Raw genomic sequence first — 16,408 nt, forward strand, 5'->3', positions numbered from 1 at the left:
GTCTTAGTGAGCTGTGACCAAAACAGGTTGCCTCAAGAATAAGACGTCATTGGGTGCCTGGGTGGCTCAGATGGTTGGGCGTCTGCCTTCGGCTCAGGTCATGATCCCAGGGTCCTGGGATCGAGTCCCGCATCGGGCTCCCTGCTCCTTGGGAGCCTGCTTCTCCCTCTGCCTCTCTCTCTCTCTGTCTCTCATGAATAAATAAATAAAATCTTAAAAAAAAAAAAAAAGAATAAGACGTCATTTTCTCAGTAGGGTGTGGTGACCCAGGTACGTGCAGTTGTCAGAACTCTTCAACTGTACACGTACAAGCTACACCTCTTATTGAATGCAAATTATATCTAAATTAAAAAGAAAGCTAATAAAAACTAGGATAGGAGGCCGGAGAAGAAGACCAGGGGCTCCTGAGCGTCATTAGTCCTCATGGGAGGAGAGGTGAGAACAGGGAGGAAGTCCGGCCAAGAATGCATCATCTCAGTGTGATAACGAGGAAACATCAAACAAACCCCAAATGAGAAAGGTTTTATTCATAAGGAGGGAGGCAGCATACTCATAAAAAAATGTTGGTGTCATTAATAACAAACAAAAAAGCTGTAGAAATGCTCTAGATTAAAGGAAGCTAGGGGCACCTGGCTGGCTCAGTCGTTGGAGTGTGTGACTCTTGATCTTGGGGTCGTGAGTTCTAGCCCCACATCGGGTATAGAGCTTACTAAAAACAAAAATAAATAAAGGAAGCTGAAGAATTGTGACAACTGAATGCAGAAACTGGCTAGACTAGATTCTGCACTCCTGAGGGGAGGAATGCCATACAGGTCAGTATGAGATCAAGTGATAATTTGAGTATAGACAGTACATTAGGTAAAGTTATTGTTAATGTAGATTATGAAACTGATAACTACTCTGACAGGTAAGGCAATATCCCTATTCTTAGGCAACACTTACTGAAGCATTTAGGAGTAAAGGACCATTTGGTATCTAACCCTGAAATGGTTCAGAGAATAATAATATGTATGTACATGTGAAAAAAATATGCATGTGTGTACAGAAGAATTTTCTTATTGCTTACCTTGGGAAAAAAGGTTAAAAAAAACCCAAAAGCACAAGTTTGGGTCTTGTTGACATGGCCGGTTCAAAGTTTGTCAAATATTTTTCCAACATTGGCACCTCCAAACAAGGAAGATTTTTATCAGATACTTTCCTATCAGTAACTCCTGAAAGCTACATCATACCCATAGCTGATTCATGAAACCCTTGATTCCGGGTCAGGTCACTGTTACCTGGAGATGAACATAGCCCAGGCAAAGTTTATGCACTCGGACAGGGGCATCTGTTCAGTGAGAAGGGAGGGGAGAGAGAGAGAGAGTGCACACAAACCATAAAGCAAATGAGGTAAAATGTTAACAATAGATGAATCTGGGGAAAGGATATATAAAGGTGTTGTTTGTATAATTTCTCTTTCTTGCCCTTTTTTTGCAAATCGAAAATTATTTCCAAATAAGTGTGTATGTGTGTGCGTGCTTTAACACTGGGGATGAGGGAGCTAGAAGGAGTTCCAGGGGCTTTGTGTCCAGAAGGAACTGGCTGCTAGTTAGATTCATGTCAGTATTCCGGAGGATGCCAGTCCCCATGACAATTATATTGCTCTAACAGCCATAAATGGATAATTCTCAAGCAATAAAAACTAGATTGCTTATGTAACAAACCTGGTAGAATATGAGAGAAGTTCCTTATTGCTTATCCTGGGAAGAAAAGGAAAAAAAAAAAAAGTACAGGTTTTTTGTTGACAGGGCATCTTGAAGATTGGGCAAGTATTTTTTTCAACATCTATACCTTTACCCAAGCAGAATATTATCAGGACACTCTCCTTCAATCAGTAACTTCTGAGAGCTACATCATACCCGTAGTTGATTCATGAAAACCTTGACTCCTGGGTCAGGTCACTGTTATCTGGACATGAGCATGACCCAGGTAAAGTTCAGATGCTGACACAATTATATCTATTCTGTCTCATCCCAGAATTTCCCAGGGTGACCCTGGCAGCATCATAGTGGATTTGGGAAAGGAAGGGGTGTGCAGTGCTATCTCAGTGGGCTTTCAAAGACCATAGGGTCTGGTCTTGCTCCGAGCTCAGAGGGCCCTTTGCCCGCAGAAGTGGCCACCGCCCTTACTCCCTTCCTGGGGGTATCTGCTGTGGAAGTGAATGGGACTCAGCCTCCTGCCCACACTGTAGTTGGCTGAATGCACATGGCCGTGATTAGTCTCTTCCCCCTACACAAAAAGAAAATACAGGATTCATTGGTTCAAGCACACTTCCCCAGGCAAATAGAAAGCTCCCCTTCTATCTCACCTCCTTCTGGGATAAGCGAAAGGACAGGTTGCACTTGACTCTCAAACCTTCAGTTTGGACTATGGAATCATGAAGCTGAATCTTTGCTCCTAACCTTTCATCTTAAGGATGGGACTATTTGGGGAACTTGGAAATTCAGCTGTTCGGTAATGAAAGTTACTGCCTCTTTGTCAGCAAAGTGCAAAACCAAAGTGAGATGCCACATACAGGGAATGAAACCCAGGTGGTAAAATAGGTGTGTGTCACAGGCAAGCTTCGTTCTATTTCTTTCCTAGTCATATCACGTTAGTTCTTCGGGAACGGAATGTTGAGAATAAGAGCCCACTATATCTGCACTGGGACTGGGAGGCCTCTCTGGTCATGAGTCAGAGCTGAGCTAAAGGGTGTAGCAGGGGAGATGAGCATCAGAGAAGCAGACAGGGGAGCCTGGAGGAAGGATTAAAAGGAAGAGACAGGGCCATTGCTTGCTGGCCAAGGCTGGAGGGACAGAACAGATGGCTCTCCAGCCCATGTATCCTCCTGATTCATGCTGGTCACCTCAGTCTCAGTAATAACCTATGGATAACTTATTCTCCCCCTACAGCATTTCCAGTACCATGTGGAGCAATTTATAGGTATTATTTTATCTATACTCACCTGTTCTCTTCTTTTTCCTTTAAAATTTTTTCAGCTTTATTAAGATATGATTGACATATAAGTTTAAGGTATACAACTTGATTATTTAATATGCATGTGTATTGTGAAGTGGTTACCAAGGTAAGGTTAGTTAATACATTTGTCATAGCCTATAGTTACTGTGTGTGTGTGTGTGTGTGTGTGTAGAGAACTTTTAAGATCTACTTTCTTTCTTTCTTTTTTTTTTTTTAAGATTTTGTTTATTTATTTGACAGATAGAGACACAGCGAGAGGGAACACAAGCAGGGGGAGCGGGAGAGGGAGAAGCAGGCTTCCCGCTGAGCAGGGAGCCCGATGCAGGGCTCGATCCCAGGACCCTGGGATCATGACCTGAGCCGAAGGCAGACGCTTAACGACTGAGCCACCCAGGCGCCCCTAAGATCTACTTTCTTAGCAACTTTGTATACAATAAATTATTGGCCTGTTCTCTTATTTTTTTTTAAATAATTTTTTTAAGGATTTTTATTTATTTATTGAGAGAGAGAACGATAGAGAGAGAGCATGAGAGGGAGGAGGGTCAGAGGGAGAAGCAGGTGGGAACCCGATGCAGGACTCAATCCCAGGACTCCAGGATCATGACCCGAGCCGAAGGCAGTCACTTAACCAACTGAGCCACCCAGGCGCCCAAGTTAAGGGACCAAAGGCCAAAAAAGGTGGCCTACCGAGGTCAAAGAGTTTTTAAGTAGAGGGTTCTAGATTTGGAACCAGAGCAGTCCAGGTCCAAACCTCATATGCTTTTTTACCACACTGTGAACAAGTACCCACACATACACACGAACACGGAGTACGTTGAATTTGCAACCTCTGCTTTAGGAAAGAGTTGAGTACAGCTTGCTCATCTTTGATCTTGGACATCGGCAGTCGGTGCTGCTCACAAAGACATAGTGATGGTTGACCAGAAACCATTCAGGCACCTGGTGCTTTCTCCCGGCAGACACTGTCTCCAGTCTGGCTGCACAGCTGGCTGCATGTGTTGGCCTTCGTCTTGGGACTTGAGAATCTTGGTGTGAGCTGCTACGGTCAGCAGTTCTGGTAAAAACCAGCAGGCCATGCGAGTGGAAGTTGTCAGTGGGCCGGGCTGGCTCCAGTGCTGGAGATTGGCCTGTCTTTTGTCCCCTGTGTCCCTTGCCATTTCTCCCCCCTGTCTTTGCAGGCAACTTTGGTTTGAAACCCAGGGCCGTGGCTCTTGGGGTGCAGCCAGTCTACCAGGGAGCTGTGCATTGCATCGCAACCATCGTGCGGACTGAGGGCCTGGCAGGCATGTACCGAGGTGTTGGCGCCATGCTGCTGAGGGATGTCCCGGGCTACTGTCTCTACTTCATCCCCTATGTGTTCCTGAACGACTGGATCACACCCGAGGCCTGCGCAGGCCCCAGCCCCTGGGCCGTGTGGCTGGCTGGCGGCCTGGCAGGTAAGGACCGCCATACTGACCCCTGTCCCTGGGCTGATGCCTGTAGTGGGATGCCTGGGGAGCCCATCATACCCTTCTCAGCCCAGGGAAGGGCACGATTCATCCAGTCACTCGTCCAGCAGTTCTGTGTTCAGCACCCACTATGTGCCAGACCTGGCCAGACACAGGAAAGCCTGGGTATGGGGAATGGTCTCCCTCTTTTTTGCCTCTCCTTCCCTCTGGACCTGTGGGAGTGGCAAGTCCCTCTTCAGGGTCGTTGGACTTTCAGTCAGAAGATGTATTCTGACCATTTCTTTTGTGTCAGGTATTACTGAGCTTTGAAGAGGAAATCTGTTATTGCGGTTCACCTTTTTTTGAATGTTGACACAGCAAGCCTTTCTAATGTGAGAATGTCATTAACTCTGTAAGGGAGGAGTCAGTCTCCCCATTTTTCAGATGAGAAAACCGAGGTTCAGAGGGATTAAGTGACCGACCCAAGGGCACACAGCTAATGAAGACAGTATAGCAGGGGCTCGCCAGTCAGCAAGATCCCAATTCAAATCCTCATCTACTCATTCGGTGACCATGGACTGGTTACCTACTCTCCCTACTCAGAAATCACACAGCATCCCCACTTCATTTAGGGTAAAAAAATCCGTGTTCTTACAGTGGATTTCAGTCCCTTTATGAACCAGCTGCCTGTTACCCTTCTGCACTCCTTTTCTGCTCCCCTCCCTTTGCTTGTTCTGCTCCAGCCACCCAGGTCTCCTTGCTGCACCCTGATCATGCCTGGCTTCTCCTCACCACGGGGCCTTTGTACTTGCTATGCCTGCTGCCTGGATTTAGCAATATGTAGGTCACCAGGGACTGTGACAGGACCCATTTTGGCAAAGAGAAGGGTGTGAACACCCAACTGAAGTGGGATCAGGAGAGAATGGGATGGAAGAAATTGGACAGTCCAAGGACACACGGCATGTCTGGGGTTTGGCTGGGCTGTGATGGGGAAGAGAGGTATGCAGCTGTAGCCAGAGTGGGGTAGGGAAGTCAAAAGAGCGTTGCTTTTTAAGAAGGCTGATAACATGGCATGTGTGATGTTGACGGGAAAGATCTTCTGGAGAGAAGAAAATGATCATTCCTCCTCCTCCTCCTCCCCCCCACCCCCATCATCATTAGCTAGGCTCGAAACGCCACAAGCATATAATGAAGCCCTTGTCTTAGCCACCAAACGCCAATGTCCGCCCTCTGCCCCCATGCATCTGAGGCCTGGCCTGTGCCAGATCCTAGTAAGTGATTAGTAAGCACTTGCTGGCCGAGAAGACACACGAGGCCCCATTCGTTCTTGATTCTGGTGAGAGCAGGTTTGAGTGGCCTGGTAGGCAGACCACGTTTTATAAAACCCTGGCCCGTGGGCTGAGGAACAGGCGAGTATGCCAGGGCAGCACCTGGACAGTCTCCAGGGGAAGCAGCCCCATTATCCCGGCAGGGGGCAAGAGGGAAGGGAGGTGCAGAGGATTCCCAGAGGATCATGGGCAGGAGGCCACGGGGGCTGGAGGCTGGGATGGGCAGAGGGTCCAGGACAGACTAAGGCCTCATTTGGGAGTCTCTGGGCAGCAATCAGTAAACCTTGCAAACCAGCTGCCTTGGACTTTGGCCTCAGTTTGTTTTTCTCTTCCTGTCTAAGGATGTGCCAATTTTAGTGTTTCTACAGTAACCTGGCATTGTTTTCTGAGAGTCCTTTAAAGTCATCAAAGCGCTCAAACTAGGGCACCTGAGCTTCTCCAATGAAGATGACCTAGTGTTACATTGTTCCAAGGCTTCAATTTCAGATGTCTGGAAAAGGGGCAAGATTTGTAAAGACCTTCCTGCTCTTTTCAGGCCTTAGTTGGCCCTCCGTTGGCGAGTAGCCGTCTGCAAGTGTTCGCTTAGCTTCTCTGTATTCAGAGTCCCTTCTGTCTCTGGGGAGCTGCAAGCCTTCTGCCCCAGCCTTCACTTTGGGCTCTCGCCCCTGGTGCCCCGGAAAGGCACTGTGAAGTATTGGTGGGGCCTGTTCCTGTGTCTCCAGTAAAAGCTGCTAATAAAGGTGTCCACTGACAAAGCGCTGGCTGTGGGCCTGTCACTGTGCTAAATGCTTCACGTGCATCCATTTATTTGGCCTAACAGGAACCCAATGAAGGTAGGTACTGTTGCCCCATTTTACAGATGGCAGACCCAAGGCCTAGAGGAGGAGACTTCTACAAAGTTCCACAGTGAGTGGTGAGGGAAGTTCAGGGATGGCCTTCACAGGTCCTGCCTGAGCTCTGCCCGCTTCCCCCAGCAGCTTGTTAAGCCTGTCAGTGGTAGAGAGGGGCAGGGAGCCACGTCCCCTCCAGACCCCAACCAGCCAGTCCCTGACACCTGTTTGTCTCTCTCTTTACAGGAGCAATTTCTTGGGGGACAGCGACTCCTATGGATGTCGTGAAAAGTCGACTCCAAGCTGATGGGGTTTATTTAAACAAATACAAAGGCATCCTGGATTGTATCTCCCAGAGTTACCAGAAGGAAGGTCTTAAAGTAAGCCCCACCGCAGTGATGTGGGGTCGGTGTCAGTCCCTGGAAGGTGGGCCAGACATTTGGGGGGATGTGAGATTACAGAGGGGAATCAGGAAACCAAAGTACTGGAGGTTACCATATCAAGCCCTACTTCAATCCTTGTCTCGTCTAGTCCATGCCCCAGGCTGGTGGAGGAGACAGGCTCAGAGAGGACTGGTAACCTACCTGAGGTCACACAGCTGGTGCATGGCAGAGCTAGGACCTGGGCCCGCATCTGTGTGTCACCAAAGCTTACCTTCTCAACAGGAAAGGCTGGGGGCACAGCTTCCTCACTCACTGCTCAGTGCCTCGCCCTCCTCCAAGTAGGGGGTCCTAAAGCCACGTCAGTCATCGCATTTCACAACATCCAGTCCCCCGCTCTGTCTTCTGTTCCCTCACCCCACTCGAGTCCACACCCCGTCACCTCTGGTTTTGGCTATGAGGCAGCCTGCAACCTGGCCTTATCTACCTTCTCTTTCCTCCTCCCTGCACCCAAAGGGCTCGTCTAAATCCAAGCCCCTTCCTGTCTCTGAACTGTCCTAGGATGACGAACAGCATTCCAAGTTTGGCATCCAAGGCTATAAACAAAATCATCCCTGTCTGTGTTGCCTCCCATGACACCCCCTAGTACCCTTCAGAGAAACCATCATGCATGTTCTGCCTCCTTGGGCCCCCAGCTTTCGTGGCTTGCCCCTTCAAGTCAGCAGGCTTGAGTTAAAGCCAGCCTGGCTACTCATGAGCTGGGTGGGGAAATCCAGGCAACTTGTTTCCCCTCTGGGCCTCAATTTCTCCAAGGATAATCATCCTCACCATGAACAACAGGGATATTTGTTAGTGAGATTAAATTAGGCATATAAAAAGTGCTTAGCTTCATGCATAACACACAGAGTATATTTACAAAGAGCTGCTTGTCATTGGCTTTAGTATTAGTATTAGTAGTTTTACTAGTGTCAATCTTACTACTGAACACTGGACCTTTCCTCACATGGCTGCCTCATCCCCCGCCCTCCCTGCTCCAGTGCATCCAAACTCACAAACTCTCTCTCTCTCTCACACACACACACACACACGTATATACTGGCCAAGTCCTTGTTCTCCAAGTGCTCCCAGACTGCAGCTGAGAGGGGCTGGAGCCAGTTCATAGGCTCTCTGCCTAGTACCTGATACACAGGTGGGCAGGACTTTTGGGTCCCTTAGCATGTGGTGCTGGATCCCACAACTCCCACAGAGGCACCTGTATGGGTGGATGGATGCCCAACTTTTGTTGTTGAGGTGGGGACAAGATAGGGACATTTTGTACTTCCACTCAGATGTACACCATCAGATGCTGATGTCACTCTCTTCGTGTCTTAACCTTTATTGAGATTTTTATTTCTTCATACAGATTCAAGTGCTGTTTCATTTCACCCTCCAGAGCTCCTTTGAACATTTCTTGCAGGGTAGATCAAGTGGCAGTGAACTCCCTCAGCTTCTGTTTATCTGGGAACGTCTTCATTTCTCCCTCAGTCTTGAAGGATAGTTTTCCTGGATACAGGATTCTTGACTGACCATTTTTTCTTTAACACTTTGAAATGTTGGCCTATTGACTTCTGGTCTCTAAAGTGTCTGATAAGTAATCTGCTGTTAGACTTACTGAGGATCCTTTGTATGTAATGTGTTCCTTCTATCTTGCTGCTTTCAAAAGTTTGATTGTAATGTGTCTTGGTGTGGGTCTTTTTGAGTTTATTTTACTTGGAGTCATTAAGCTTCTTTGATGTTTATAGTCAGGTCTTTCACCAAATTTAGGAAGTCTTTGACCATTATTACTCCAAATATTCTCTGCCCCATCTCTCTTCTCCTTTGGGACTCCCACGATGCATATATTGATTTGCTTGATAGTTTCCCACAGATCCCTTAGGCTTGTTTCTTTTTCTCAACCGCAATAATTTCCATTGTCTTATTCTTTTTTTTTTTTTTAAGATTTTATTTATTTATTTGACAGAGAGAGCGAGAGCAGAAACACAAGCAGGGGGAGTGGGAGAGGGAGAAGCAGGCTTCCCGCCGAGCAGGGAACCCTATGCGGGGCTCGATCCCAGGACCCTGGGATCATGACCTGAGCCTAAAGAAGGCAGACGCTTAACGACTGAGCCACCCAGGCACTCTCCATTGTCTTATTCTTTTTTTTTTTTTTTTAAGATTTTATTTATTTATTTTGAGAGAGAGAGAATGAGAGAGAACACATGAGAGGGGATAGGGTCAGAGAGCAAAGCAGACTCCCTGCCAAGCAGGGAGCCCGATGCGGGACTCGATCCTGGGACTCCAGGATCATGACCTGAGCCGAAGGCAGTCGCTTAACCAACTGAGCCACCCAGGCGCCCTCCATTGTCTTATTCTTAAGTTTGCTCTTTTTTTTTTTTTTCCTGCCTGTTCAAATATACCTTTGAATTCTTGTAGTGAATATTTCACTCGAGTTATTGTACTTTTCAGTGGCAGAATTTTTGTTCGGTTTCTTTTTGGATTTTCTATTTCATATTCATGTTTTCATTTTGTTCATGTATCATTTTCTTGACTTTCTCCATATCTTCCTTTAGTTCTTCAAGCATCTTTAAGACAGTTCGAATGTCTTTGTTAGGTAGATCTGCTATCAGGTCTTTTTCAGGGATAGTTTCTCTTGATTTATTTTTTCTTTGAATGGACCATACTTTCTTGTTTCTTTTTGTGCTTTGTTATTTTTTATTGAAAATTAGACTTTTAAATTGAATTATGTGGTAACTCTGGAAATCAGATTTCTCCCCTCCTTCCCCAGTGTCTAGTGTCTTTTGTTACTGTTTATTGCTTCACTTTTTTGATTGTTGTAGGCTGTCTCTATGCCAAAGATCAGCCTGAAGTGTAAACTTAAGGTCTTCTCAGGTCTTTTCTGAGCCTTTCTCTGCACATGCATGGTTACTTTCCAACTTTCCCCATACATGCCGTTGCTTTTGAATGTCCTAGTCTTTAACATCTAGCTCCCAAGACGGGAAAAAGAGAAAAAGAGAAAAATGAAGGGGGAAAGGGGCATTGGCCAGAGGAGGAAGGACTTGCATCAGTGGGGTAGAGGAAGAAGCAGAGCCTAACTTCCTCTTTGCACCTCTGTGATCAGAAACAGCAATCAGTGATCAAAACACAGATCTCCAGTATTTGCAAGACAGGGTCCTCATTGCCAACTCTGGCTTCCACAAGCTGTGTGTGCAGGTTGCTCCCAGAGCGTCTGTGCACCTACCTGCCTGCCACAGGTCTGGGGGTGGAGGATGGGTAGCTGCTACCTTGCTAAGAGCTAAAATGGATTGAAATTAACCAGATTTACTGTCCAAACCTTCTCCTTGAAGTTGTAAGCATTCAATAAACCCCAGAATTCCAAAATAGTTACATCAGACAGATTCCGTCAGCACAGTTTTTATCTAGGTAAGGAAACAGATTGCTGGCATTTCCCATTCTGCCACATTTCTAGAATCCTCACCTCACTTGTCTTTTTTATTGTTTTAGCAGGAGCACTGTGATTCAACCAACAAGCACAGAGGGACACATAAGAAAGATTCAAAAAAGATGCTATTTTATTTGAGATATTCTTGTCTACTATTAATTAAAATACTAATGTGTCAAGTTATTCAAATTAATGTCAAAATATTAATGTGTCCTAATTCTATAAAGTCTATAGAGGCTAAATATTTTGCTGATATTATTTCCTCCAAAAATTACTGTGCTCTGTTAAAAACAAAGTCTTGGAAGGCAACTGAAGTCAGAGGATTGATTTTTTAATCTCAGTAGCGTTGGTCCATAGTTTATATTCAGAGACAGGTTTTATTTTTTATTTTATTTTTTATTTATTTATTTTTTAAAGATTTTATTTATTTATTTGAGAGAGAATGAGAGAGAGCATGAGAGGGAGGAGGGTCAGAGGGAGAAGCAGACTCCCCGCCGAGCAGGGAGCCCGATGTGGGACTCGATCCAGGGACTCCAGGATCATGACCTGAGCCGAAGGCAGTCGCTTAACCAACTGAGCCACCCAGGCGCCCCAGAGACAGGTTTTAAATAATGGCAGCAGTATTCAGCTTGGATTAACCACTCACTGACTGAAAGTCATTTTTAATTTTTTTATTAGTTGGTTTTAAAAATAGATAATACATGAACATAGGAAGTTTCAAAAGATATAAGAGGATATACTGTCTAATTGTCCCTCCTTGGTCTTCAGTCTTCTCTCAAAGGCAATCACTGTTGTGAGTTTCTTATAACATATTCCAAAAATATTCACGGACTGTGCTGTATGTTTGTATATGTGTTTGCACGTAAACATAAACGACAGCATGAAGAAAACATCCCACATAGCCCTGGACAGCTGGCTTGTCTCATAGCCCTTCCCAGCAGCAGGAGGAATGGGTTTTCTGGGGGCCCAGTGGATGGCTCCCGTCCCAGCTGACTGTGCGGCCGGCTCTGTGGAGCATCATTCCCAAACAGTTTGTACTGTGGCTCATTGAGGCAGGGTAAGCCCACCTGTCCCCGCTGCACTATGGACGGAGAACTCAGTGGGAATGAAGACTTGGGAAAGAGTAGAATAATGGTGATGGTACCCAAGTTTGGCAGTTCCTTGTAACCCGCTTAATGATTACTGAGAAAGCAGCGTTTTTGATAAAGGGAATTAGAAGTCTAGGACTTTGGGGGCATCCCCGAATCCAAAAAGAAGTCCATTCTCTCCCTGCTGTGAGTCCGTTCTCTGCCTGCTGTGACATTCGTCATGGGCCACTTGGGCCATTGCTCACACTGGGAGGGTTACTGTCTGAGATGAGGAGGCCAGAGGAGGGACTTGGTATCCTTCAGCTGCATGGAGGTGGCTGTTGGGAGGGGGTTTGTGACAGTGGCTTGAGATTGAATGACAGTAAGGAGAGGTGGAGAGGAACATTTGTAGGAAGAGCCGTTTCCTGAGGCAGCAGAGTTGGTTGCCCTTTGGTTCTGCCATCTGGGGACTGGAGCCACCCCTCCACTCCCGGAATCCCCCACTACCACTAACACCAGCAGGACTCTTTCAGCTCAGAGACTGTTTCCTTTTCACAACAAGGAATTTGTTCATTCCATCCATCCATTCATCCATCCACTGATTCATTTAGTAAGACTTACAAAGGGCCCACTGGGCCAAGAAAAGCATTAGATGCTGGGGGTTCTGAAGTGTAGATGTTGGGGATTCAGAGGTGTAGATGCTGGGGGTTCTAAGGTAAACCACACACAGCCCTGCTCTCACTGCCCTGAGGTTATTAATGGGGGTACAGACAAATGATGGGTGGGTAGAGACAGTGTGAGAAGTGCTGTGATGGCAGAAATCCTGAGTGCACAGAAGACAGCGAGTCACAGTCCAGCTTGGGGTGGCCCTGGGAAGACTGCTGGAGAGTGCAGCCAGGCCGGGGAACATTCCAGCCGATGGAATAGAAGAGACCCAGTGGTGGAAGAGAGCTGGCTCCCTGGAGGAACGACAGGTTGTTAACATGCCCAGAATGTCAGGTGTAAGAGGCTGCCCAGAGAAAGTGCAGGGCCCGAGCAAAAGTGTCTTGGCAGGCCAGGGAAGGGTGTAGACTTCCCTGGGCAGTGGGGAGCCATCGAGGCTTCATGAGGAGAGACTAGGTCTGGTGGTTTTGTGTTCCAAAAGCTCAGGGTAAGAGCCAGCAGGTCTGCACTTTGCCATCTTTGGACCTCACAGCAGATCAGGCCAGGGCTGCTGGAGGGAGGTCATGTCTGTATGTCTGGAGTGTTCCATGGTTCCCGCAGGGCCCAGCACTGTGGGAGAGGCGGCCCACACTCCAAGCTGGGCCCTGCCTGGCGTGACCTCATAGAGCAGAGCCAAGCCCAGGCCCACAGGGGAGTGTTTATGGGCACCCAGTGTGGAATTTTCCTTTTGGAGCTTGGGCCAGTTCCTTGCTGTTATTCAGTCACTCTGGGTGAGCCTGGGGAATTCCAGAAAGGTTAGACATTAGATGTTACAAATGTCCTGCTTGCCCCTTGCCTGAGTCACTCCAGGGTTTGGCTGAACCTCTTGCTCCCCTCTGGGGTCCTTGTCCATCAGCTCCCTTCCCTGTAAGGGGTAAGGCTTCCCCCAAACCCACAGAGGCCATTCTCCCCCCACCACAACCAGGCTGTGTCTTGCCGGCTGCTATGGAGTTCTAAGGTGCAGGTGCCCCTCCTGAAGACCCCGTGACATCCTGGCCGACGACAGTGGCCTCTTCCTACCCTGACACCACAGTGCCTCACAACCAAGGAAACTGGGGAAATGTAAAAGGGCTGGATTTCTACTTCCTCAAAATTATACTACCGGTTCTATTTATTACACTTAGTAAATATACAGGAGTCGGCAAACAGGTGTACGTCGTATTCCTGACAGTTCTTGGGTTGTTTATGCTTGGGTAGGGTTTCCTTTAGACGTGTTGTCTCTTCCCAGGGAAGACATGTAAGGACAGGTCCCTCCTCCCCCAAAGCCCTGATCTGTTCTCATCACATTCTAGATTGTATTGTAATTATCCCCACATGGGGCTTATCTCCTCCGAGTAGGTTTTGAACTGGGCAAGGGCTGGAACCACATTACACTGACCAGTTTCTACCCAGCACTAGGCAGGACGACTCAAGGAGGAAGTGAAGCATCTTATCATATGCCCTAGTGATGGGAGGGATAGAAGACAAATACAGGGTTCTCGTATGAATGGCTGAGTTAAGCAGCTCATTGATACAGGCCAGTCCCCTCGGAACTCATACTAATGACCGAAGGTTGAGTGTCACTCGGCGTAAGGATGGCTCCTGCTAACAATGAGGGTGATGGGACCGTCAGCAGTTCATGAACGCTGGCTGCATGGCAGGCCCGGTGTAAGAGCTTTGAAAGCATCATCTCGTTTCCTTCAGCAGTCATATCAGCTCAGTAGTATTGTTACCCCATTTTGCAGTTGGGAAGTTGAGTTTCAGAGACTTTGCCACTTGCCCAAGTAACACAGCTATTGAATGCCAAAGCTGTGTCTCCACTTCATGCCTAAAAGTATGGCCTGAGTTCTTCCCCGCTCTGCCCCTTGGGGGACATCCTATGAAGCACCTGGTTGCTCTGTCCGCCATTGCAGAGTGAGTGCAGTGGAGAGCTCGGACGGCCAGGTTCCAGAGAATCTTGTGTGTGCGTGCATGTGCGTGTGGGTACGTACATGAGAAAGAGCTGCAATTAAGCAAGTGTATGTGGGTGTTCATGGTCAACAGTTTGCCCCCAGTATTTAGTGTATGTGCACCAGGCCTGGGAGGAAAAGCCCAGTCCCAGGGAATGTGGGTCGAGGCAGGGGCATGACTGCGGCATCCGGGGTGGTTTAGGCTTGCAAGGGTCCTTTGGGCTCTATAGAGTCCAGCCTGGGACAAGTGGCCAACATCCCCAGTCCGTCCTCTGCGCCTCCGTGGTGGCGCTGCGGAGGGTCTGGGTCAGTCCTCTGATAACGCTGCCTCCTGTCACAGGTGTTTTTCAGAGGCATCATGGTGAACACTCTGCGCGGCTTCCCCATGAGCGCCGCCATGTTCCTTGGGTATGAGCTCTCGCTGCAGGTGCTCCGTGGGGACCACACCGTGACCAGCCCCTGAGCATCAGGTCAGTGTGCTTCCTTCCCAGCCCGCTGCACCTCCCTGGGGCTTGACACCCTCTTCTTTGCCATGGACACATCGTGACTTTCTGAAACGTCCCTGTCATTCATTTCCTATCTAATCTGTGTCACTTCTGGGGCGACAGTAGCCACCCCTCTTGTCATCAGAAGGCCCTTCTGAAATGCCCACCCGTGACTGGTGGTGAGCCGGGTACTCAGGAACTGAGATCGGCACAGAATATGCCTGTAGATAGTGAGCTCACCGATCTGTTTTCCCACCCAGCAGCTTCAACAGCCCTTGGAGAGAAGTGTATTTCACTTTACTCTACAAATTCAGTGGCTGAGGCCCAGAAATGAGGACTTAAAGCACACTGCCCACCCTCTGTTACAGGGCACCATCTCCCCACCTCCCTAGTGGACTCAGAGCATGAGTCTGAGGGCCATCAATGGGCTCTCAAAGCCCTGAAGGGACAGCCTTTGCCCTCGTTCCCTGCCTCCCATATCCTTTCTCGGTCCCTCTCTCATTGCAAAAGATCACTGCGGTCCCAGCGTTCTAAGAAAAGCAATCTGAGCAAGTGACTCCCTTAGTTAAATGCCCTCAGTGATTCCCCATTGCCCTTTAGGTAAAGCTTTAGTCATCAACCCCAACATCACCAGCATCCTGAAAATAACATTCTCGCTCTTGCCTCTGGATCTTCGCACATGCTGTCCCTGCCTGACACCATCTTTTAACCGCCCCCCCTCCTCCCCCCGCTTGTCCTTGGCTTCACCAACTCCTCTTTGTCATCCAGGCTTTAGTCTAGAAGTCTCTTCCTCCAGGAAGCCTGCCCTTATGCCTCAGCCAAGATGAGCTGTGCCTGCTGTAGGCTCTCCCCCACAGCCCCTGCTCAGCTCCTACCACATCCCCTTTGCATCATAACTGCCTGATGACTTTCCTCACTCCCCAGCTGGCGTGAAGGTCCCGGGAGAGCTACGACTGTTTCTTCACTTCTTTATCACTGGTGCCTCACACGGAGATGGCCACTCAGAAACATTGTTGAGAAGATGGACGATCAGCTTCCAGTATCCTCTCAGCTCCTTCTCTTCTTTCCCCCACTGTTTCTCCTTCTCTGGCTCCACACTGGTAACCTGCAGAGCTGAGAAGATCAAGGGGGATGAGTCACTGAATTTTTTAGGTAAAAAGAAACCATTTCGCTTCAGTCTTGGTGACTGCAAATTCTCTCAAGAAGGATGGTCGGGCGCCTGGGTGGCTCAGATGGTTAAGCGTCTGCCTTCGGCCCAGGTCATGATCTCGGGGTCCTGGGATCGAGTCCCGCATCGGGCTCCCTGCTCCTTGGGAGCCTGCTTCTCCCTCTGCCTCTCTCTCTCTCTCTGTCTCTCATGAATAAATAAATAAAATCTTTAAAAAAAAAAAAAAAAGAAGGATGGTCTTCGTCAGAAAGGTCTAGCAAACCGCCCTGCTGCCTCCCCTGGGGCAGCAGGGGCCTGCTGGCATGTGTGGATGGGGCCAGACCCTAGACCCCGGGAAGGGCGTGATGGATCAGGCTGACAAGACTGAGCCCAGGGCAAGCCCTGGAACGCCGGCTTTTACATCAAATACTGCAGCTCTTCACTAAAGCACCCACCTTCACGGCTCGCCTGGCTCTTGGCCCTCTCTTACAAAAGGGAAACAGGAGTAACACATTTTGCATACTTAAACATCTTGAGTGAAGCACAACTGTCCTTGGGTTTTGTCCGGGGCAAGGCAGAGGAATGGTCTGGTTCTCAAAGCTGTGCTCAGATACCAGCCACTCCCCCCTGTAACCAGATGAAAGTGGCTTTCCAGAAAAT

The 16,408-nt window shown here is 48.2% G+C and overlaps 1 protein-coding gene across 1 annotated transcript in view; it reads left to right on the plus strand.

Moving 5' to 3' along the window:
- The window catches only part of SLC25A48 (solute carrier family 25 member 48), a 39,671-nt gene extending 23,785 nt beyond the window's left edge, over positions 1 to 15,886 (plus strand). Inside the window, exons 5-8 of the mRNA XM_035014176.1 lie at positions 4,176 to 4,433; positions 6,829 to 6,962; positions 14,457 to 14,586; positions 15,526 to 15,886. Coding sequence (XP_034870067.1) covers positions 4,176 to 4,433; positions 6,829 to 6,962; positions 14,457 to 14,579 — 515 coding nt within the window. The 3' untranslated portion in view covers positions 14,580 to 14,586; positions 15,526 to 15,886. The remainder of the gene's footprint in view (positions 1 to 4,175; positions 4,434 to 6,828; positions 6,963 to 14,456; positions 14,587 to 15,525) is intronic.
- The last annotated feature ends 522 nt before the right edge of the window (positions 15,887 to 16,408 follow it).

This window comes from Mirounga leonina, unplaced genomic scaffold (genome assembly GCF_011800145.1).
Source record: "Mirounga leonina isolate KUSES-001 unplaced genomic scaffold, KU_Mleo_1.0 Mir_168, whole genome shotgun sequence".
Taxonomy (NCBI): domain Eukaryota; kingdom Metazoa; phylum Chordata; class Mammalia; order Carnivora; family Phocidae; genus Mirounga; species Mirounga leonina.